Raw genomic sequence first — 24,297 nt, forward strand, 5'->3', positions numbered from 1 at the left:
CCTAATGTAAATTGTTGAGCTTGACATTCTTTTACGAGTTTTGGGAAGGATGATATTGTTGTTCATAATTATTTACTTCTCAATTGAATACTATTTTTTAAGTAAAATAAAAAATGAAAATATAAATAAATCTTTAGTATTATAAATAATCGGTTTAGAAAATTTGCTCTATAATATTGTTTTTTTATATTTTATTAGATTCTAAATTGCTTTTTTATTATTATAATTTTTTTTTAATTATGTCACAAATAAATTAGTCATCAAAGCATTTTTTTTAAATATCACAATTTATTGAAGTATGTAATTTTTTAATTCTTATAAATACAAACAAATTTGGGATAGAAGTTTAACACCTGTAAGATTTTCACAGTAAACTTCAATAATGAATAATTTTAATCATATAAATTATAATATTGATTTTAAATTTTTTATAGCAATACAGTATGTTGTAGAAAATGTGTTATTTAAAATATGTATTTTTTAATAGATGTTAATAAAAAGAAAATATATATTTTATTTTTAGTGCACATAAAATTACTTATTTATAACAAAATTCACCTATCCCAACCAAATTATGAAAAATTAATTTTTACATCACAATTTTCTGTGGCCAACAATCTGGTATTATACATACATACTTTGTTCAAAAATGTCTAATAATTTGACAATATTCTATATACATTTTATTAGTATTTATTCATGACTGATGAAAATAAATTTAAAGATAAAATATGTAATTTAAGGAAAATTTTCAATCAGTTCGAGTGTTGACCAGGAGTTATATTTCCTGGATGTTCTGGACTGTGCTTTTGTTTCTTCTTTTTTTTCTCTTTTTTCCGTTTTTTCCGTTCTTTATCATCGTCGTGACGTTTTTGTTTTTTATGTTTCTTCTCGTGAATATCACCTAACCCTAATTCATTAGCTGCCATGTCTTGAGAAAGGGCTTCACCACTTTTGTATTTGCTTTTTTTGTGTTTATTTTTATGTTTCTTGGTAGGCGGTTGATTTGCGTAACGATATTGTTCTGGCAACTGATAAAATACAAAAATTATTAGTACATTACATTTGATTTATTACATTATAAAAATACATACTGGTCCTGGATGTAATCGAAATCCAGCTAGTTGGTGAGTTGTTAATGGCAAAATTTCCTTTCCTCCAATTGGGGGTTTTTCAATAACAGAACGTAATGAACTGTAAATAAATATATTAAATTTCATATTTAGTAGGTTAATATTAAAAAGATTGAAAAATAAAATACATTGTCTGTGTTTACTTAATGCGGTTTTTAAAAATATTTTTATTTTGTTATTGCAATGTGAGATGTGAATTTACTCCAATATATTAAAGTCACAATACTATAATAGGTATATTGATAAAAAAAACCATTTAGGTATTATAATATTTTATTATTGATAAAATAATATTGAGATAGGTATAATAATAGGAATAATATAATGTATTAATTTGTTTTAATTACCTACATCAATGGACTAACACATGAAATTAAAAAAAAATTTAATGTGTCTAAAAAGGTATAAAAAATATTTCATCTATAAATATTATTTTAATATTTATATTTTATTAACTACATGTAATTATTAGATGGGTACTAAGTTCTTCTACTTTTTCTTTTTTTTCTATGTAACCCAGTATAAGGTAAATGAGAGAATAATATTCCCCTTTATCAGCAATCAATCAAGGAATGGTTTTAAATTGGGATAATAATGGCATCAAATTTGTTGTAAAAATTGAGGTCAAGAAATTCCCAATTTCAAATCTTTGCATTTAGCACAATAGTTTTTCACAGAAAGATCAATAAATAATAAGCAATTACAGTGGCGTATATCCATGGTCTCAAATAATACAATTATATGGGTTGTTACAACTTAAGGACATACTTTAGTCTTTGAATGGATGTAAATTTTTTGGTATTGTACGCCTTCTAAAAATTCTAAATACGTCACTGAGCAATTACATATTTATACATATATTATAATTTATATTTGACTCGTATTTGGTCATTATCTACTTTAAGTATTTAGTATATACCCTACAACGTAATACCTACATGTATTATATTTATTATATGAAATATCAAAGCACGTAGCAATACAATCATTTGGGATGTACATATTTGTTATATTACATTGAAGTATGTATTTTAAAACTAATTACTTAATATGAATTAAGGGCATTTTTTAAATTTAAACATATGTATACCATTTATGTATCTTATTTATATATTTAATTGTTTTCATAATTATTTATTGTTATAAGTACCTAGTGACAAAAAATATAAAGAATAAGTACATTTATTAATAAATATTTTAAATTACCTTTGATCATTATGTCCAGGGGTGTCAATAATTCCTGGTAAATTGGGTAAAAACGATGATAAGCTCTCTTTAAGTCTTTTACCACTGAATTTACTATATGTGTGTTCTAGGCCATAATAGGCCATTAAATTAACAGACCCGGTTAATTCACTTTCACCTAAAACATGAGGTAAATCATATTATTCAATGAAAAAGTAATATCTTTTTTTACGTTCAATAATAATTTTTTAAAAACATGTTTACTGAATCATAAGTTTCGATAATAATAATTATTATCATTAAAATGTGTGTTATGTTGTACAGTATGACTTTATTAGTATTATACATTGCATACATGGTACATAAAATAGTACAATTAATAAAAGGCACGTGTTCTATATTACAGTGACACTTACATGGTGGTTCTTTCATAAGATAAAATGGTCCACTATGCACAATCGATGGATTCTTGCCCAATGATATAGTCGTCTTGAGGGTGCCCGTAGAATCCTGTCTAGAGACGACGGGAGACCTGGCACCTCGAGGCGATGATTTTGGTGAATACGACGACGGGAAACCAGACATGTAGACAAAGTAAATGAGTCACTTAAACAAGAACAAATATACATAAATATGTTAGCGGTAAATAAAAAATATATATCGGTTTTACACTTTTAGTGAAATCATATTTTAAACGTTATCAATATCGTGTTATTATTTGCTATTAATGTTTACGTGAATTTTGATAAGTATGTTGATTGTGTTATTACCGTAAAATAACAAATTGAAAACAGCTGTCACGCTTTAAACATGACAAACGGAACCGTAAATTAGTAGAATTAAAATATACTAGATGGCGCTATGTAATACTGTATTTTAAACGATGTATTGGGTATGTTGTTTTTAATTTCAAGTTCCAATCTTTTTTTTTAACAATGTTAGTACTTGACAGTTGATACCCAAGACATGGTTTAGTCAGTATGGGGGATGTACATAATATATTCATGTTAATATGTCTATTGTAATAATTGCAAATATTGCCGATGTCGGTCTTATCAGGATGAAGATTTAAGGTAGGTAGTTACAGGAGAATGGATAATCGGAAAAATTATTGTACTATTAGATGCCAGCTAAAATGTGAGAAATTAAAAAGAAACGACTCCTGTGGGCCGATCATGCTCTTGCTTGGAGAAACTAAAGAATACTTGTAAGTACAATCCAATGTAATAATGTAATGTGTCAAAGGTAAAGAATTAAGAGACCTGTGGTCCATAATCCATATCCGAGCAACTAGACCGGCGTTAGATTAATAGGTGTAGGTAAGTTTACAGTATTTTACTCCCTTAATGATAATATTTCTAATAATTATTATTATCAATTAGGTATTAAAATAAAAGATCAACAATGACTAATAATTAATATATTATATTATTATTATGTCACACGAATAAAAAATATAAATGACTAATAAAGTAATAACTAATAACTAATAAGTAACTAGGTAGTAGGTACCTATTTACGTATCTTATTTACCTATAAATTAAAAAATAATACTCCTCTTTTTAGTTAAAAGTTTATTAATAATATCTTTAGTTTTTAGTTTATTTATTTTTTCAATAAATAGGTACCAATGATAAGTTCGAAAATCGATTTTGAGTCATGCGAAAGGCCGTAACCATTTTTTTATTAGTCGCATTGTAGGAATAATATAAGTATATAACTGATCTAACTGATCAAATTATTTACTTATTTCGGAGAAGGGGGGGCTAACAAAATATTTGAGAGTATTACGAATCTTGCTGGAACACAATTGCGCTCGTTTTATTTTTTTACCTAAAACAAATGCATCGCGATTGAGCTTCGTGAAATATACGTGTTGTCCTTTAAAAAATTGTACAGACTGACAACAAAATTAAATTGTTAGTTTGGTTAAAAATTGTGTGATATTAGGACATTAATACGGCACGCAATACATTATTTAAAAGTATTAAAAAACTATATAGGTACCTAATAAAGTAATAAATATATTCACTGAATTTTTTTTTAATAAATATATTTTTCTTAATATTAGGTATGTTTGAAATAACTATACAATTGATAATGTTTATAAATAACCAACTATAAATTTCAATTTGATGTGACAAAAATGTCATCCTCATCATTTTAAAATGTATTTTTGCAAATTAAATATTTAATTTTGTTCTAATTTTGTTTAAGTATGTATCATAAATTTCAATTTGTCTTCTTGTTCTTTACAAAGTTTATTTTTATGATTTTTTCAATAAGTACTTTTAATTTTTAAATTAGTTATAAAATCATATATAATACTTTTTGGAAAGATAGAATTTTCGGATAAGAAGAGATGTGAATGTGTGATAAAGGTTAAGTCTGAGTATTAATAAGATTACCAATGAATGAAATTGAATGAAATATGAATAGAGAGAAGTCGCAGAAATGATGTTTGACAGTATAGTAAGATCTTAAAAGTCATTTACCAAAAAAGAATAATAATATTAGGACATTAGGTACTCATAATAAGTTTACCTATACCTAATCATCCTACTTTTCTTTTCGTAGAATACCTGCTGTAGCTCAATAACCCCAAATATTTAATAAAGTATACTTGTCTATATAATACACCTTTTACTTATCAAATATGTTTTATAAAATACATTGTGTAAAAAACGAGTCATTTAATAATATTTGATTTACCGTTTACAAATGTTAAAAAAAAATACGTTAAAACTAACAAATACAATATTCAGCAATAGCAAATTTATATTCCACAATGCGTTTAACCACAAGTCCACAAGAAATACCAACAGTTTATTTTTTTGTAATGTTCTTGGTAAATAGTTTCTATAATATTATTACACTTACCTATGTGATTTTATTATTCAGATAATCATGTATATGTATAATATAAGAACTTGTACTAGTTAGATTGTTGGCTTGGTCTGTATATCTACGCCTCGTTATGTGGTTTTTACTTACAAAACGTGCCACATTGCACCCTCCTTTAAGCCTTCGTGTATTGGGTATAACTTATAAGTATATAACAATAACAGTATAGTATGTAGATTATAGGTACTATATTATACACAATTTAGATCGCGATCTATGGCTGTATTGTTATAAATTATAATTATTACAATGGACATAGTCTTATGCGTTTTAACCTGTATAGTTTAAAGTGTATAATTTTATAAGGTATACACAAATATCGGTGTAAGGTACTATGTTTCGTCAAGATGTAACCGTGAAAGGTATTGATATTCGATATAACTATGGTTTAATAATAAATTATAACTAACAAATATATTATGTATTAATTTTTTTATAAAATACTTTTAATAGTTTTGGCCTTTTTGGATAGATTTAAAATTTTAATGAAAATTAATTAATTTACCTAATGTTTATTAACAAATGTCTATAATCAATGTGTTTCGAAAAGCTTTGCTTAAAATATTTTTTTTATGATCAATAACACTAAAGATTTTATAATGTAATCACTATTTTCCGATTATTCGCAATTCCCTTAATGACAAAGAATAATGCAGTTTGTGTCGGCCACTTAAGTGTAAACCTATTTTATTTTTTCAATGTGACACATAAATAAAACATTAATGAAATTCAACATTGCTCTTTGCAAATAGTTCGATTTAAAAACATTCTATTTCTATATATGTGAACGTGAACTTGAACTATAAATATCTTTAATTGGATTTGATGACAATGGTTAGGAAAACAATCATTGTTGCTTGCCAATCGGTTTCTTTTTAAAAACAATATAAAACTTTTTTTTCAATGTAAATAAGTGATCAAAAATCAATTTCATAAAGTTATTTAAAAGTAAATACATTAATTTAATACTATTGTAATAAACTGAAAATTGTTATAAATTTATAATGTACAAAAATTTAAGAATGTGATGGCATGCTCAAAAATATCTAGAGAAGGCGGTAGTTAGTATAGTTTTGTAAGTTGCAATGTGAGTGAGTATTGCCTCCGCCACCCATTTTTCTGGAAACTAATAAAGTAATAACAATTAAACAACAGATTAAAATAATATACAAGTAGGTACTAGAAAATGCCAATATTATAAGGTGATTATTTTATATATAAATACTTATTTTATCAAACATTTTTATACATCATTTGAAATCATTAGGTTTTATAGGTATGAGCAAGGTTGGTTTAGCATACATCCACCTTACCGGGAATGAGTGTACAAACAAATGTTATGAAAAAAAAAATTATGTACCATTTTTATTATTATTATTTGTATTTTAATTAATATATGTTTTTTTTTGAATTTTAATTTACCTATATATTTCTAATTTTTAATAAGTAATATTATAAAAATATAATTAGTGTGTTTATCAAATTTCCACCCAAGAGGAACCAATTTTAGAAAAAATAATTTTTTTCGGACAGTTAACTATTTTGGTCATCACTTATCATTGTAATACGAGTATTTAAAAAATAAAATAAACAAATTATAAAAGGGATATAATTGACTCCGATACAATTTATTTATTATATATTGTTTTTATTCATAAAGTTTAATTGGTATATGGACTCTACCCTCCAAAAATAAGATATTTTCTATTGTGATAAGTAAAGTGGTAACTGATAATACACAATACACGTTAGAGGCGAGTATTTAGGATTTTGTCGCCCTGGGTAGGTACACATTTTTTTACAACTGCTTAAATCAGTTTAAAAATAAAACCTTCCAGTTAAATGTACCCTGCCTTCCAAATAAGTACTGCCCGGGGAAATTACTCCCCTTGCCCCTCCCTAAATACGCCTTTGATACACAAATATACTTACTATAATATCCTGCAGTATTTCTATCATAAAAGTCGCGGGCGGGCGGGACACCAGAAAATTACTGGAATTGGTACCAGCTGTTATTACCTTTATTAAATATAAACGGTTCATTATGCACCGTACTTATATTATAATTAATAATGTGATCAATAATATTGTTGTTTTGGTGGTAGGTATCTAAATTAGAAATTCATCATAAATGATTTTTTTTTTTTTTTTGAAGCGTTTACGTTAAAGTTATTGAACAAACACAGTTCAGTCGATGTTCTTGGTTACTACGATCATGTGTAATGTACTGCAATTATTGCTATAATATTTCATATTGTGTTGTTCGAGTTAATTATTGTTATAGTTTCGTCAGTCTCTACATTCATACAGAATGGATTCTGATTCGTTAGATTGGATATGGGGAGATTTTAATAGCTCGCCTAATCTGGCCGAATTTATTGAAGAAGATGGAGACGATAACTACGCATTGTTTGATAGTAATAACGACGATAAATCAGATACTAGCTCCGATTCGAATCTCAATGACGATTGTTCGTTGTTAATTGGAGATAAGAGAACAGCACAAGAACTGAATGAAATTGTCAATGATATCAAGAATCAATATGACAAAACTTTGTCTGAATTAGATTCGACGACTGATGGTGAAATCGAAGACGAAAATCCCAAAGTTGTCGATAAATTTTATACTGATGCTTTGGAAATAGTCAAAACTAAGTTGACGGAAATCGAACTAGAATGGTCGGATACATTGTATCATTGTACAGTAAACGAGTAAGTGCCACTACTTCTTGCTTTTATAATTATTATATTATTATAATGTACAAAAAAGTTGTATTGATTTAAATTCATAGTTTACATAATAAATATTACATTTACAATAGATATATTTTTAAAATTTTTATCAATTTTATATTCTCTAGTTTCAGTGTTTTTTTCATATTACATACCTATCTATCTTTTTTAAGTACCTAAGGTAGGAAACTCGGTTTTATCGTTTATTTTAGCGTTGAAGTTATTTGAGTATAATTGTGTCTTAGGAGTTATGGTTATTAGTTAGTAATGAATAATAATTAATAGGTAATTTATTAATATGTATACAACTGTGTAGGTAAGTAGTTGAATTGGTTGAAAATATAGCAAGAACGGCTTACAATAACCAGTATTATATTTACTTTAATAATGTTTTATAGGAAAAACATACCCGAATCTTATACAAAAACTACAAGTATTGAAAAGCTGATAAATTTGTACGCCAACAATTTTGTTGAACAGTTTAAAATAAAATATCCAAATAGAAAACAGTTGGTTTTAGTACTCCTAAACGAATGTAGTGTACAGGTATGCTAATAAGGATAAGAATAAGAAAAAAGATGGAATTTATATTTATTATCACATAGACCTAATGTTGCCATAGTGAGTAGTGGAGGAAATATGAAATAGGTACATTGCACATATACGTACGTGAGCATCAATTATAATATGAATGTTCAGTATAAGTAGATACATAATAATAGCTTTTTTTATTGTTACATATTATTTTTTGTTATATTTTAGGCATTAAATATATTTTGTTTATCAACAATATAGTTATAGGTAACTGTCAGAGTTTCTTCAATAGGAATATTTTTAAAATTATAAATCATGAGTTATTTTTTTAATTTGTATTTTATCATATTAATTTATTATTTGATAGATTTAATAAATTATTGATTGTGTAATAAAAATAAATATATATATATATATATATAAACTAATTTAATTAAGGTTTATAATATTAGACAGTTTACAGTGACGATGATGTACTGATTTACAATGGTGGTTTTTTAAATACTTAATAAATTTAAATGTATTTTAATGTTGTTGAATTAATAATAAATAATAACCACCACTTATTGTAGTTCTACCCTGTCTTTCGAGTAAAAAAGTATTATAAGTACCTATAAAATAATAAAATGTTTTGTTTTATATATATTATTATTAATTATTTGTTTTTTAATGCATTATTTAATAATATATAGTAAATGTAGTACATTTTACGTTTTTAGAAATGTGTTTGCACTACAATCAAACCATCTCGATTAGTTTACCCTAATCTGAAAGATTTGATCAGTTACAGTGAATTTGTTGCTAAACACATAAGATATATCAAGTTAGAAGATCCTGAGGCTGTGGTATGATATAAACCTATGCACAGAGTACATTTATGCATTATAAACTATAATAATATATAAATTTTTTTTTGACGAAAAACGTATATAAATTCAACGTTGTTTATTATACGTATGTTAAATAATATATTATTTTCAAAACAAAAATATAATTAGAATTCTTAATTTGTAGTTTTTTTGTTAACATTATTATAATACTATTCTCAATTTTATTTCATATTTCATTTTGTTTCATTAGTTGACGCTTTAAAGTTTATAGACAAAATATAAAGCATCAACTATTAGAATAAAATAATAAAATTAAGCGAACATAGAAAATAAAAATTCTAGAGTAATGATGAAAACCTCATACTCCAGAATAATATAACATACATATTTCCAGCCTAACAAAATCATGTCTCCTACAACAACATTAGAAATGCAAACTGCTAACTGTTTTGAAATGGCGATACTATTAGTATCTTTTTTAATTGGTTGTGAGTGCAATGCTTTTGTTGTGTACGGTTATGCCACAGACACCGTGAGTAATAACGATTTAACAAAAGTCAAGTTAGATTGGGAAGAAAATGCTGTATGTATTATAATATTTAATAAAAAATAAATTTTTACATTAACATACATGGTTAAATAGGATGAACACAAGTCAGATTCTGAAAATATTAAGGAAGATTTAGATGATGTGAATTCTATAAAATCTAAGAATGATTTGTGTAGTAAATATGTTAAGTTTCTAATAGAGGAAGAAGAAAAAAAGAAAATAATGGTCAAAGATGAAGTTAAAGAGGTAACCTATATACGTATAAATTATATAAATATTTTATTTGAAAAAATGACTATTTTTTATTGATTTTAATTGTATTTAATAAACACGAAATATTAGATCAACTTTAATTATTCTTCTGATCCATTATTTGGAAAACGAGTGCATGCTTGGGTCATGATTATACCATTGGAAAATGAGGCCGAAAGTATGAACGAAATTCCATATTTTATTGAACCTTGTACGGGCGAGCGGAAGGAAATTTCTAATGAGAATTATATTGGAATAGAAGCGATTTGGAATAATAAAAATTATTGGGTTAATTTACAGTCATTGAACGAAGGTTGTATGGTTAGTATTATTGATTATTTTAGATTATAATAATTACTAACTTAAAATTTATTTTGTAATTTATATAGCAGTACGATTTTACTCTGACGAATACAAAGTGTTGGGAACATTTTTTACCAGATAAAGATCAAAGTTTACGAGGTGGGACATTAGGTTTAAAAAATGATGAAAATACAACATTCAAACATCTTGTGATGCCTAACTCGTGGGTCAAAGTTTTACAAGTACCTAGGAATAGTATGCATTTGGCTGTTAAAAATCCAAAACTGTTTTTTTAAATTAAAAGTTTACTTTTTAGAATATCTTATGCTATATCCAAACGGTAAAAAAGTTGTGACATACATGAATGCAATAAAAGAGTATTATTCTGATTATATAATGCCCGACGGATTGATTGAAAAAACCACATTTTTTACTGATTCCGATTACGTTAATAAAAAAATTGTTACGGAAATATACAAATATAGAATAGACAAGCTAATCAGAGTTGAGACAAAATATACCACAAAAGAAAATGAAACTGTAGAATATTTTAAAAGTGGCCGCGATGACTTTTTAAAAAGTAAATACAATTTTAAAGATAAAAACAATCATTTAAATTAAATTTTTAATAATTTTATAGCACATAAGTTTTATGGCGATTGTAACAATATACAAACCAAACGTTTTGTTACGTTCTATAATTTGAGACTTGATTCAATGGCTGAATTAAAAATCGATGAAAATAGTTTCATAACTACGTTTAATGATAGGTCAGTATATATTTTATAATATATAGTCTTAAAATAGGAAATTACACCTTTAATCATTTACACGAAGAATAATATTTTATATTATATACGTAAATACGTTATGTAACAATGTTTTTTCGGTAAATTATAACTGTTATAAGTTTATAATTTGATATGTTATACTTTCTGTTTTTGTAGCATGTTTTTATCTATAGGTGTTTTAAATTAATGTTATTGAATTATTGTTTAAGATCAGATCTATTATTTTGGCGCAAGTGTATATTTCAACAAACAGAAAAAAATAATAGCCAGAATTTAAATGTCAAAAGGAAATCTATGGTAATTATTTATTATTTTTGATGTTATCATTCATAATATGACAAATAATGGATAAAATATTGGACAAATATTTGATATATATATATTATTTCTTAGAATAAAAAAATATAACTATATCTTAAAATTTATTTAATCACACTATATAAATTTATTTTTATGTATATGTCAAACTTTATTATAATATAATTTAACAGCTAAGATTTTTCTAATACAAAAGCAAGAAAATGCAATTTCAATAGATAACTTATCTTTATGTACTTACTATGAACCATGTATCTATTTAACTTTGTTTAGTATTATTTTCATTGTACAGTTTGAATACTTAATGGTTATGAAAATATTTTTATTTATTAATGAAGAACTGGATTTATTTTAATTTAGATGAATGTTTTTTTTTTTTCAAAAAAAGTGTATGTTTATTGATTATTAATTTATTTGTACGTGTAATATAATGTAATGGACGGAAATTTTTTAAATCGCACCGGGCGGCAAAATACCTAAGGCCGGCCCTGCAGCTATGAATCGTTTTAGTGCCTTAGTGGAGTCGTGGAAAAGCATGACTCTTTAAACATAAAATATAAAAACCTTTAGTTATACGTTTATTATCTATTTTTGAAGAAAAATATAAATAACAATATAAATGTATGTCTACGAGTATTTGTATAATTGTTTTGTGTATTTATCAATTTGAATTGCATTTCAAATTATTTAAAAATTTAAGATGATAACATTATTTTATAATATTTAAGTAAATAATATTTAAATAATTTTAGTGTTGATAATTTTCGAAAGTTTCAAAATAGAAGTTTAAATTGATTTATTTTATTATCAAATAAAAATACAAAAACTAATTGATCAACTTTTAATGTGCTGATTCTTTTTATACCTTTACCTAAATAGTTAGCTGATGTTGTTTAATGTGTTAATTATACGCTATGTTACAGAGTATCGTTGAAAAATATTTAAGAGATAAATCAAAACATAAAGACCGAGATATTGCTACTATAAGTTTTAATCTCGAACTTAATAGTATTTACGTTCAATACCAATATGGCGAAGAACAGATAACTCAATCAAGTAGATTGTTTCAAAAGCCCTCTACTACAAGAAAAGAAGATTTTGATCCAAAATCTGTTATTGAAGATATTGTTTATCCATATGAGGGGCATTTGAAAACCCACGAAGCGTGTATTATGTTAAGAGATTTGATTGAAGCCGAAAAGGTAGCACTACATAACGTATCGAAACTAGAGGATGATATTATAAAAATAATCGAAATCCGAAGTCGAGAACGAACAGAGTTCAAATTGAAGATCGATTCATTAGATTGGGATAGAAATCATAGGATTAGAAAATTACTCCAAAACGAAGTAATTTTATATTTATAGATTTAAATTGTTTACGTGAAAAGTAGGTACAAAATTAGTTTATATTGTTTTTAGAAAGATAAGAAGCTCGCTCTTTCTAAACGAGATAAAAAAACAAACACTGACAATTCTTTATCGTATTATGTAATTATTAAACGAAACTTTACTCAAGATAAGAATGCCTTTAATGTTCGTGAAAAAATCATAAACAATTTTAGACATAATACCAAAAAACAGTTTATACGAACTAAAACATTATTTATAACGGTATGATTGAGTATTTAAATGACAATTAAGAAAAATACTTTAAACAGTTTATTTTTGTGCTTTTTACAGAAACAATTCAAGTTACAATCCATGATGAAGGCGCTAGAAGCCGACCATTTCCAAGAGGTTGAATTCAAAAATAAAATGTTAATACTGTGTTCGTCGCTGAAAAATGAACTTAACGCATTGATGTTAAAAATGGAAAGATACAACGAAACTCGTATTGAGAGATACAATAACTTGGTATCATACTTAAATAGTTATCCTGATTTTAAAACTTTATTACCTTTAAAACCATATCATTAAGTATAAATTGTAATTTTTAAAATATCTACATTTGAAAAAAAAACAATCAAATAATATTTTTATTTTAAAGCTGATACATTTACGAATAGGTAGGAATATAATATTTAGTAGGTACCTACTCACTATAACATTTACCTTAGGTTATAGTCTGTATAGACTCCATATAGACACTAAAGTGCAGGCATGTAAAACATGAGGCCTGCGGGTTGCATGCGGCCCTAGGCTCATTTTTTTGCGGCCCACGCCTACCAATATAAATGGGCAAAAAAAAAATAAAAATAAAATAAAACATAAGTTATAATAACCTAACATTAATAAAACATTGAGATTTAAAATAAATCAAATTTAAAAAACAAATTCAATGAGGTGATTTTTACAAATTTGTGCTAGTACGATAAGTAGAATCTCATAAATTTGCATGTAAAATTATTTCTATATTTAGTAGTACTTATCAATATGAAATTGCGAGCAACTATTTTCATTAATGATCAGTAATTAATCACCCGTTAGATCGAGATTAACTGATACATATCTAAATTCAGTATTAAAAGCAACTTAGTCTAATAATATTTCTCTTGAAATTGAAAAGTTGGTGGGAGAAAGAGATGTCAAATATAGTCCAAAAACAGTAATCAATTTTTTTTGGAATTTAAATAATACCTAACTCATAAATAAATAAAATGTTTTTTTTAAATGTTGGTGAAAATTTTTTTGTAAGTAGTTGTATTTTTCGTATTTTTTCTTTTCTTTTTGTACCTGCTGTTTTCGTAAACGTAAAGAATAAAATAAAAAAAATTTGTATGAAATATATTTTTTCATTAAATTTTTATAAGGCCCTCATAGTAAACTATCCAATATATTTTGCCTACTAAATACTTTGAGTTTGACATGCTAGCTATAGTGTATAGATAGGGTTTTAATCGTTTAAAACATAAAAATAATAGTATAATAATATACTAATACTATACAATTAACAGTGTAAAATAATCATATAAATACAATTTATTTTTATTAAAATATATTTTTGTGTTGGTCGGAGTTTAATTGAAAATTAGTTGTTTAACTTGGAACACCTCATCTATTCCGAAATTATAATACTATGTTCGTATTTTATGTAGTACCTATAGGATTTGTAATAATTAATTTAATATAAGAACATTTTGGATAATTTTCTATAAATACTAGACTTTAAAATAATATATCAATTACCAAATATTGAAGATCTCAAACAGTCATTTTCTGATATGTTTTCCAAAAACATCTCTATACCGAATTTTTTTTATAACGACTCCATTAGGAACTTGTACATAATAATAATTGTGTACCTACCTATAGTCTATACATAGGTATATCGTATATGCTCATCGGTTTTACTCCGTGTCTGTTTTATAGATTTGTGCAATATCCGTAACATGTTAATCAATATCAGTATATTAATACTTATTAGTTATTAGTGTTATTACTAATTAACTTTATCTCAGAAAAATGATTTTTTTTTCAAAAGTGTTATTTTGTAACACTTTAAGATTATGCAACAGAAATATTTCAAATATTTTTAAAAACATTATTGGTTACTGAAATAACGAGTGTCTTACATTGAATAGTTCATTATCTATTTATACCACAAACCTATTCTCACAATTTTCGGTAGGTCAGTGATGACTTAAAAGTAAATAACAGTATATTAGCATTTTCTAAATATTTATTAAACCTGTACGCAACAAATTCGCGTTCAGCAGATCAAATTTTGTTGTTTAGATTCAATATTAAAGTGAATTGACCTATAAGCAAACTTGAAGGTGAAAATATAATCTACTGCAGTACCTCATTGATAATTTTTTATTTATCATTGATATTTTAATTTTAAAATGAGTTATAAGTTACAATTATATTATTTAAAATAGGTACTAAAATATAGCAATTTTAATATACTCATAACTTGGCAACTTGCTTTTAAATTAAATCATTAATAAAGTATTTTAAGGTTAGAGCAGGTAATAATATTATCTTGAGTTTAGTTTACTCTAATATTAAAGCTAATAAAACGTAGCTGGATCTGCAGAATGCAAATTTGTTATGTAGCGCATGGATTAGAGTGAAAACAAATGTAGTGCGTAGACATAACCTTAATTCAACAATAGAAATAGGAAATTTATATTAATAGTTATTGGGACTCGGAGCGAGTCAAAATTGTCCACAAAGTGAAGTTCACTAACATCGATCAGTGACTGCCAACTGGATTTTTAAGATTCACCGAAATACATAAAATACCGTATTTTATAATAATTATTGTTTATTTTCTCCTTGCCAAAGTCGGGTATACATATATATACATATATAATAAAGAAAGCATTTGAAAAAAATAGAAAATTTTCTTAAATTTTTCAAATATTTTCTAGTACGTATATAAAAGTAAGTATAAATAGATAATAATAATGATATAAATAAAAATACTGTTATACAATTTAAAATATATAAAAATAAAAATGGCAAAAAAATACATTTATAAATACTAAAATAGACATAGTAATTTCATAACTAGTAATAATTCCAAAAAAATGTATAAATTCGTTATAATAATAATTTATTAGTTAATATTGTTATATTGTTAGTATACTAATAATTAATATATTATATTAAAAATTGTTTTACTAAATAAATAAAATAAGAATAAAGATAACCATTTACCATGTTCACTTTCATTACAATGTAATTATGTAGTATATAACTATTGTACCTACTACCTATACTTTTAAAATTTAAAAAATAATAACGACATGAATTTCCGCTAGAGTAAATCATCATCTGTGTATGGGGTAACATACACCTTATTCTAACAAGGGTGAAACTGTTGCTATGGGAACTATCAACAAAACAAACCTGAAGTATTTCGGTGAAAAATATTATGCAAAGAATCGACAAAAATATAGAATCATGTCGGTGAAAGTAGTTTATAGTAGATCATTCGGAGTCAAGTACAAAGCTTCTGTTTGTTCTAAGGCATTTATTTTATATGTCATAATAACGTTATTAACTTTTATTTTGCCGTTGTTATTTTGTTATCGAAGCAGTGGTAGATTGAAGAATATTTTAAATCTAACCATTACAAGAGGATATATTATATTGTATTACTATTTTTAGGACTATGGATTAAGTACGAGAAATATAGAGAACAGCCTATGGTACAATTTAAGTTGCAATATCTGTTATATGCTGAAACGTCTGACCCCACATGTCCGTTGATTTGCGGGAATTTTCCGCAGACGTTAAAAACTACGGGCTTTTGTTCTACCATCAAGGTATGCCTATTGTAATATTGTATACTTATATCTTTTATTCTTTTAACTACTAAATCACAAACAAAATTTCATTAGGTTATAGAAGAAGACATTAATATTGATGGGAAAAAAGAATTTTTAGATTTAGAGTTATATTTGACTATGAATGAAACCTTAGATGTACATTCTATAACTTTATTGCTAATATTTGATTTCAAAATACAAGTAAATATAAATTTAATATTGACACATTGTTTTGAAATTCTAATAAGTAATAATGTACCTAATCTGTTTTCAATAGGATTTGTGTTTACTTGAAATGGAATCAATGGCAGTTATTACTCACAGTTCTGCGTTGCCAGGTGGTAGATTAGATGTATTCGGCGATTTACACTTGGTACAAAAGACACCCTTAGTATGTACACCGAGAAAACCTATTCGTATGAATAGACCTATATTATTTTTTGGATCTCCTGACTGGCTAGTTAATATATATGAGGAATACTCAAAACGAACTCGTAAGTTATTTAATTTAATAATTATATTAAAGGATTTAATATATTCATGCATAATGCATATATATCATATTTATTATATTTTTAGTTTCTACTAAATTGGATAACGTTCTAGTAAAGTGGACAAGAGGCCGACCTTATAAACAGCCATTTTTGGTTAAAACTAAAATTAACTACGATTCTGTAGAAATTTTATACAAACCAAAATTTTGGCAAGTAATGAAGTGGGCATGGATACAATATTTTTCAATACTCGTGTTGTCAGTATTTATATTTAAAAAAGTAAAACGATTTTTATTTGCAAACCATATAGTTACTACAAAAATAGAACATTCAACATAGGATAATTTTTTTAACCGTTATATTACCCATTATTTTTATTAATAAATTGTATATTAATTATTTTCATAAAATGATTGTAAAATGATTTTCTTGCTTATTATAATTTAGTATTATACTATAATAGACTATAGATTTGTTGATAGCTAATTTCTTAATTTATAATCTATGTATAATCTAATGCTAAGCCAACGTATTAATGTATGTTTTTTATTATTATTAATTAGCGATTTTAAACCTAAAAATGAACATTTGTCCCATTTATAATATAGAATAAAAAACTTAAATGAAATAGTTCAACATTTTTAAATTTTATATTCTATTCAATATCTATACCTAATGAACTATTTAAAATAATTAATACGCTTTATAATAATAGTGAAAAATAAAAAGAGATAAATTATAATTATCAAATAAATGTGGACTGTACATTGTATGAGTTTAGTAGAAGTAATAAGCAGTAATATTAAATTAACGGTAAAATATACTCGTATATTGTGTATTAATAATATACATAAATTTGATTAGGTTATTTGAAATAATATAAGTAAATTATACATATCTAAGTAATACAGGTTTAAAATCTTAACATTGTTTTTAAGATAAAAAATAAATTTTATTTACGTTTCCAATTGGGAATTTGGTTATGACGTAATTTGGTATGCTCATTATTTATGACTCGGGCCGTGTTAACTTTTATATGCCAATGATGAGAATAAATGTTATTCTTAGCGATGATATTAATTGTCATTAGCAGAATCGGAAATTAACGTCAGGTGAATATTTTTTCTTTGAAGATTTATACCTGTTACTTATATACATATAATATATAATATGTATAAGGATTAAAGAAGGCGTTCAGCTAAATATGAAATATGTTTATGTGTAGTAAAGAAAACTAAAAATCCATATAAATTATTACACGCTAATAAAAGCCAACATTCTTCATGTTCTGCTCAAAATCGAATTATTAAAACCTAAAATATATTTCTGCAAGCATTAAATATACATGTTACGTAAGAATGTAACATAAAGTAAGATGTGTTGCTGTGTTGAAAAAATCCAGTATGTCTGTCAAAATATAGGTAAGTATCTAACTATCTAATAGATATTATATATTTTATATACTCTGTGTAATTATAATTAGATAAGAAATAATATTACCGTTAGGTAGCTGACAATGAATAATACAAAAAAGATGTCTTTATCAATACGATATAACAATTTCTTCATTTACATTGATTTATACAATAATCATATTTATTTGATGTAAGTTTTGATATGCATTGGATATCATGGAAAGTTCGATATCTATAAATATAGATGCTTAAAAAACCATTTGATTTTATCATTTAACTTCGTTTTATTTAAAAAAAATTCATGAATAAATGATATTAATATGACGTATTTTTTTGTATTATAACTGTGTATTATTTATTATTTTATCAGTGGCCATTGTTAGGCTCTACGTCTTGTCGAGATTGCACTCTTTTTCCGTTCAGATAGAAGATAATTTTACTGGATGTAAATAACAACGTGTCAGTGTATCGTATTCACCGCAAGGCCGTGGTAATCATTAATGCAATCAACTTGTGGTGGACGTTCTCTGCTACTTACATGATCTCAGAGTGATCAAACACCTTCAGCCAGGTAGCTGGGTGTTGTTTATGTGTACACACAAACACACACACACACATATATATACTATTATACCTAACAACCAACGAAAAATAATTTCATCTGCGGGAACATTTGTAAGAATCCTGCACGCACGTTCGAATCCGTTGGACCGCGACCGCATGTACTTGATACGAAAATTTGGCTCCATTGTATGTGTATACAGATACATGTTAAAAATTTAGAGTGGAAAAAATTAAGGAAGTGAAGAAAAAATAAATTTTGGTAATCAAGTTCACAAGGGAAACCAAAGTAAATTAATTATTACATGCTAGGTATAGGTTCCTGGAATATAATGCATATTATCTAATAATTTGTTTGTTCCTATAATTGCCTGTAGGATTACCGATTAATAGTAGAAAAATAAAAAATGTACAAAGAAAAGGTCATTGTATTGTATAAAACATAACAAACAGATGTAATTTCCAGGATATGTCTTTTATGGTATTAGATGTAGCCAATGTAGGCATTTTTTCAAACGATCACATTTAATGTACAGTGATTAAAAAAAAGTTTCAAACCAATGTTAAGTGTTGTTTTTTATATACAAATTAATGTTCGACTTACAAACATTTGAAAAATTATATCTTACGGAAAAAACAAATCTTCATCCCAATAGATGCATTGTTACAGCTAAAAATGTATGTGTCATGTTGGTTTTATACGAGGTTATTATTGTTTATATGCACTACTTATAGCTTTTTTTAAAGTTCTAAGTCAGAAAAAAAACCATAATAGTTTTAATAAACATTTTTACAAAAATAAATACAGCTACATAATTTTTTTTTATTTGTTAAGTATCTAATAAAATATTTATTGGATCCATACTAATTGTATCTGCATTTCAAAATAGTGACATTATTTTTAATTAATAATTTAATTATTAGTTAAACGTATTACGATTATCATTTATCTATATTATGTATTAAGCATATTGATTTGTTGCTATAGGAGTATACGATTACTTTAGAGGAATAATAGATTTATTAGAATCTTTATTCTATAAAATTTCATAGTTCTATAATGTAGGTACTATAGTGAATTGTATAATAGTAGTGTATGGCCACATGTCTCACATTAATGGGGATTGTCTCACTGTTAAAATCAGCTTCATCCTTTTAAAATAGTCTTTCTTTTGTCCTGTATTAACAAAAATTAAAGATATTATAAGATTTCTTAATTTTATTTTTCAATTAAAATTAATATTATTTTACGATTTTAATTATGAAATATATACCATTCAGGCATTAAGATTACTAGCATTATTCAATCATCAATTATAATTTTTAAATATAAATTAGTAATTAGGTACATAATAGTATGTAAATAATATAATATTATTAACATGTTTTATAAAAAAATATTTTTCATATGTTATTTTTCTATTAAGCATTACTCTTAATATTAGACATAGGTGTAGTACTATAGTTTTATAGAAGAAAAATTAATTTAAGCTCTTTATAATTTTATACAATAGCAGATATATCGGTAATATTCCTGTATTTTTGTTTAGGGAATGTCTCCTTTTTGAACAGAACAATATTATTATGGTCACACTATACGTATGATATAAAAAGTATACAAAGTTTCATATTTTATATAGAATTTATGTTGTTGTCTTGTAGTATGGATTATGATTGCATTTGTAAAAAAATATTTTTAATATTTTTTTGTTATGAATAACAGGATTAAAATTCTAGTATAACAAGATTTTTTAAGAGCACAGTGTTGTAATGTTTTAAATATTATTTGTTATTATTTTTATGGTCAGATTTAGTTGATAATAATTGTTCTATAATCTCAAAAAGGTATATGATTTTTTTATATACGCTTAGTTTATAAAATATTTCGTTTGTACGTGCCGGGGCAAGTTTACTGTGTTTAAAAAAATTTAATATGCGTATATTATAAATTACGTTAGATTGAAAATGTTTTTTTTTTTGCATTGTAAATGTCATATTTTTGGTAAAATATGAAAATATATGAAACGTATGTAAAAAAGAAACAATTGAAGTCATAGCAGTGACAGTTTAAATCGTTTTCTTTGATTTCGTTTTTTTTTTATGTATATCTGGTTATTGTTATTTATCATCAAAATTGTAATTTACGTACATAGTTTTTTTTTTGTAGACGCACGATTGAATTCTAATATTCGTGAGAGGAAAAAAATGTTAGTGCCTACTGCCTATAACGTTAGTTGAAACGGGTGATAGGTCAAATATATATATATACGCCTATCTCATACCTACTACTTTTTATAATATCAGCTATCGTCGTATCAACGTGTATACATGCGTTCGTGACAATCTGTGGCTAGTCATTGCGATCGTTCAACCATACTGGAATTCTAATCAGTTACCTATATATTTCTGTCCAAACATTTCAATAAATATAAAATACAAATTTTGTTTTTTGAACCATGTAATAAAATTATTGAATGTATATTTATGTATCTATAACCGATGATCATTAGGCATAATTTTGTTACCTATAACCACGGATGTATAAAATACGCACAATAGTTATTGTTTGTTACTATTTAATTTAATTATTGTTTATCTACCCATAAAAAGTTACTCAAGTTAATTTTATGGTTGTTCGAAACGGATGATATATTTTTTAATATTGGTCTAGTTTCAAAGCATAATCCAGGTATATACCTATAGTTTTTCTAAGAAATTACAATATAATTATGTAAATGTAAATATATACTTAGTTACCCTAGAATATATAGTGCATTTATGCACTAGAGTAAACATAATTATATTATGACGATTTTGAACGATCTCAAATAATTATTTTTCATTATCTACTAGATACCTACATAACGTATTGTTCACATCCCACGGTTAAGTATTCATACTTCCTCTGATGTGACCCAAATTCATGTTGCACGGGGTCATAGTGGTCCCATCACGAACTCTTTGTAGACAAAATACTTGCACGCAAGCTGGAAATATAAGTAATTTATTTTCCACTTAACCTAGACAGATTGCATGTGACAAAAGACAACTTGTTGACTTATTGAGGTAATATTAAAATCTAGGTTATATTATTATAATATGTCTACTATATTTACAATCACATACGCAATGATTGTTTTATAATATGATATGACGAGTTGAGTTATTACGTTATACCACCAGCATTTAACGTGATTTTATAAATAACTATAAATATTTAGTAATTAATTGTGTTGTGGTAGATGTAAAATTTTTATATCCAATACTTACACTGTCATGATTATGATATTTGCTTATTAACATTACAATAATAAATGTATAAATAAGTAAAAATATTTGTTTATGTAATTATTATAGTGTATAAATTTATTATTTTTTTTTTTACAAGTTATAGTACTAGCACATATGTCAGCTGCTGCATTGGCTGTCGGAAAACATAAGTTAATGAAAAGAGGTAGTTCTTGATTTTATTGTACATAGGTATAAAGCATGTATGAGGGCTTACTATTAACCATTAATTACGTAATATCATTGAAAAGCTTCATATCGAAATATTTTGTGTAAATTTTTATTTTTTAAAAATTACAAAATAATGTAGGTAGTAGGTAGATATAAGATTTATAATGATATGCTGAATTCGATTTCCAGTTTCTTCAATAATGTAATTTTGTTCTTTCGTTATATTATTTAAATTATTGTAACAAACAATGATTGTATAAGTTAATTAATGTTTTATTATAATGTGTTAAAAGCTTTTTCTATTTTGCTGAAGTTTATAAATATACTTAAGTTTTAAAAATCAGTTAAAACAGTTCAATGCGATAGTTCCTCGTTATTATTTACAAACCATTACTATTATTGTAATATATATGCGTGCAATGAAGTTAACTCGACCCGCGTGCTTTGGTCCTACAACATATAACTTATTGTGCTAATGAACACAGCTGCAGCTATAACGGTTGTCTAGTAGGTAGATACACTACGCTATTTTTATTTTATTTTTATAGCACATTATACTATGGCAGTTCGTGTTACATATATTATATTTTATTCCATCCCGCTACTATTGTAGTTAACTCGGTGCGCCTCTTGCAACGGGTTCAAGTGTTTAAAATGGTAATGATATATAGAAAAGCAAAATCAAGACACGACTCTCAATCTAAGTTTTTTACTGGATATGCTTTTGCTAGTTCTGAACATGCAGTGTAGGTACTATAACTCGTGCATACACGCGATATGAGTCTATTTAAATGTATATTATATTCTAGGTGACAATGGTCTTAGTATAGACATTATAGACATTCGTAGGAACATGAAATAACAGTAATATTTTATTTCTGATTATAGTAACTCTATACATCTGATGCGGTGGGGCAGAGTTTAATGATGAAAACGCTGCTATGCGGTTATACACCTGTATGTGATGAATTACATAGCTAACAACGATTACTCGTCGATGTTCATCGTAAAATAAATGTTGATTGTTTTTATGAAATAGATATAAGAGTTTATATTATAAGCTATAATAATTAACTGTAGTCTGTAGCTTGTAGGCATAATTTGTTCAACATAATCGTGTTCAGAGTTTTGTTTAAGGCCTAAGAGGGTAGGGTACTAGGAATTTTCTGATTATCAGATGATAGAAATGAAAAATTAACTTCACATTATAATCTAAAATAATGTATAACATCAAATTTTGTCATTTTTGAACTGTATATTGATAACAGTGTTTTGTGGAATTAAGAATATACAAATACAGCGTAATTTATTTAACATAATTTTAGAGTAAATATTTTTAACTTTTTTGAGTTTCTTTATATTCAAAGTTTTAAGCTTAAAAAGATAGATTTGTTATAACTATATAATAAATCTATCTAATAGGTTATTTAATATCTATTTATTAAAAAAAAATCTAGTTTAATTTATTATATCTATAAATATAAGTTAATATTGAACATTTATAATTATGAATATTATGTATTGTAAGTATACAACATTTGTAAATTGTTTATACAATACATCTATTCTATACACTTTAAGTTAGTAGATAGTAGATACAATAAACGTAATTAT

The 24,297-nt window shown here is 25.5% G+C and overlaps 3 protein-coding genes across 3 annotated transcripts; 2 read left to right on the plus strand and 1 right to left on the minus strand.

Moving 5' to 3' along the window:
• Positions 1-488: 488 nt before the first annotated feature.
• Positions 489-3,027, minus strand: LOC114127312 (mediator of RNA polymerase II transcription subunit 19). Its single transcript, XM_027991509.2, has 4 exons — positions 2,735-3,027; positions 2,340-2,496; positions 1,095-1,194; positions 489-1,031 (listed from the first exon to the last, which is right to left on the minus strand). The coding sequence occupies exons 1-4, from the start codon at positions 2,901-2,903 to the stop codon at positions 756-758; spliced, it is 702 nt and encodes a 233-aa protein (XP_027847310.1). The 5' UTR covers positions 2,904-3,027; the 3' UTR covers positions 489-755.
• A 3,602-nt stretch (positions 3,028-6,629) lies between these two features.
• LOC114127410 (dynein regulatory complex subunit 7-like) lies at positions 6,630-16,316 on the plus strand. The gene is made up of 14 exons (XM_027991639.2): positions 6,630-7,934; positions 8,354-8,501; positions 9,209-9,334; positions 9,714-9,902; positions 9,963-10,115; positions 10,212-10,442; positions 10,511-10,679; positions 10,741-11,004; positions 11,065-11,194; positions 11,425-11,512; positions 12,457-12,882; positions 12,955-13,146; positions 13,216-13,389; positions 16,245-16,316. The coding sequence occupies exons 1-14, from the start codon at positions 7,534-7,536 to the stop codon at positions 16,287-16,289; spliced, it is 2,736 nt and encodes a 911-aa protein (XP_027847440.1). The 5' UTR covers positions 6,630-7,533; the 3' UTR covers positions 16,290-16,316.
• A 51-nt stretch (positions 16,317-16,367) lies between these two features.
• LOC114127420 (transmembrane protein 231-like) lies at positions 16,368-17,840 on the plus strand. The gene is made up of 4 exons (XM_050201496.1): positions 16,368-16,751; positions 16,827-16,955; positions 17,032-17,248; positions 17,334-17,840. The coding sequence occupies exons 1-4, from the start codon at positions 16,632-16,634 to the stop codon at positions 17,585-17,587; spliced, it is 720 nt and encodes a 239-aa protein (XP_050057453.1). The 5' UTR covers positions 16,368-16,631; the 3' UTR covers positions 17,588-17,840.
• The last annotated feature ends 6,457 nt before the right edge of the window (positions 17,841-24,297 follow it).

This window comes from Aphis gossypii, chromosome 2 (genome assembly GCF_020184175.1).
Source record: "Aphis gossypii isolate Hap1 chromosome 2, ASM2018417v2, whole genome shotgun sequence".
Classification (NCBI taxonomy): Eukaryota; Metazoa; Arthropoda; class Insecta; order Hemiptera; family Aphididae; genus Aphis; species Aphis gossypii.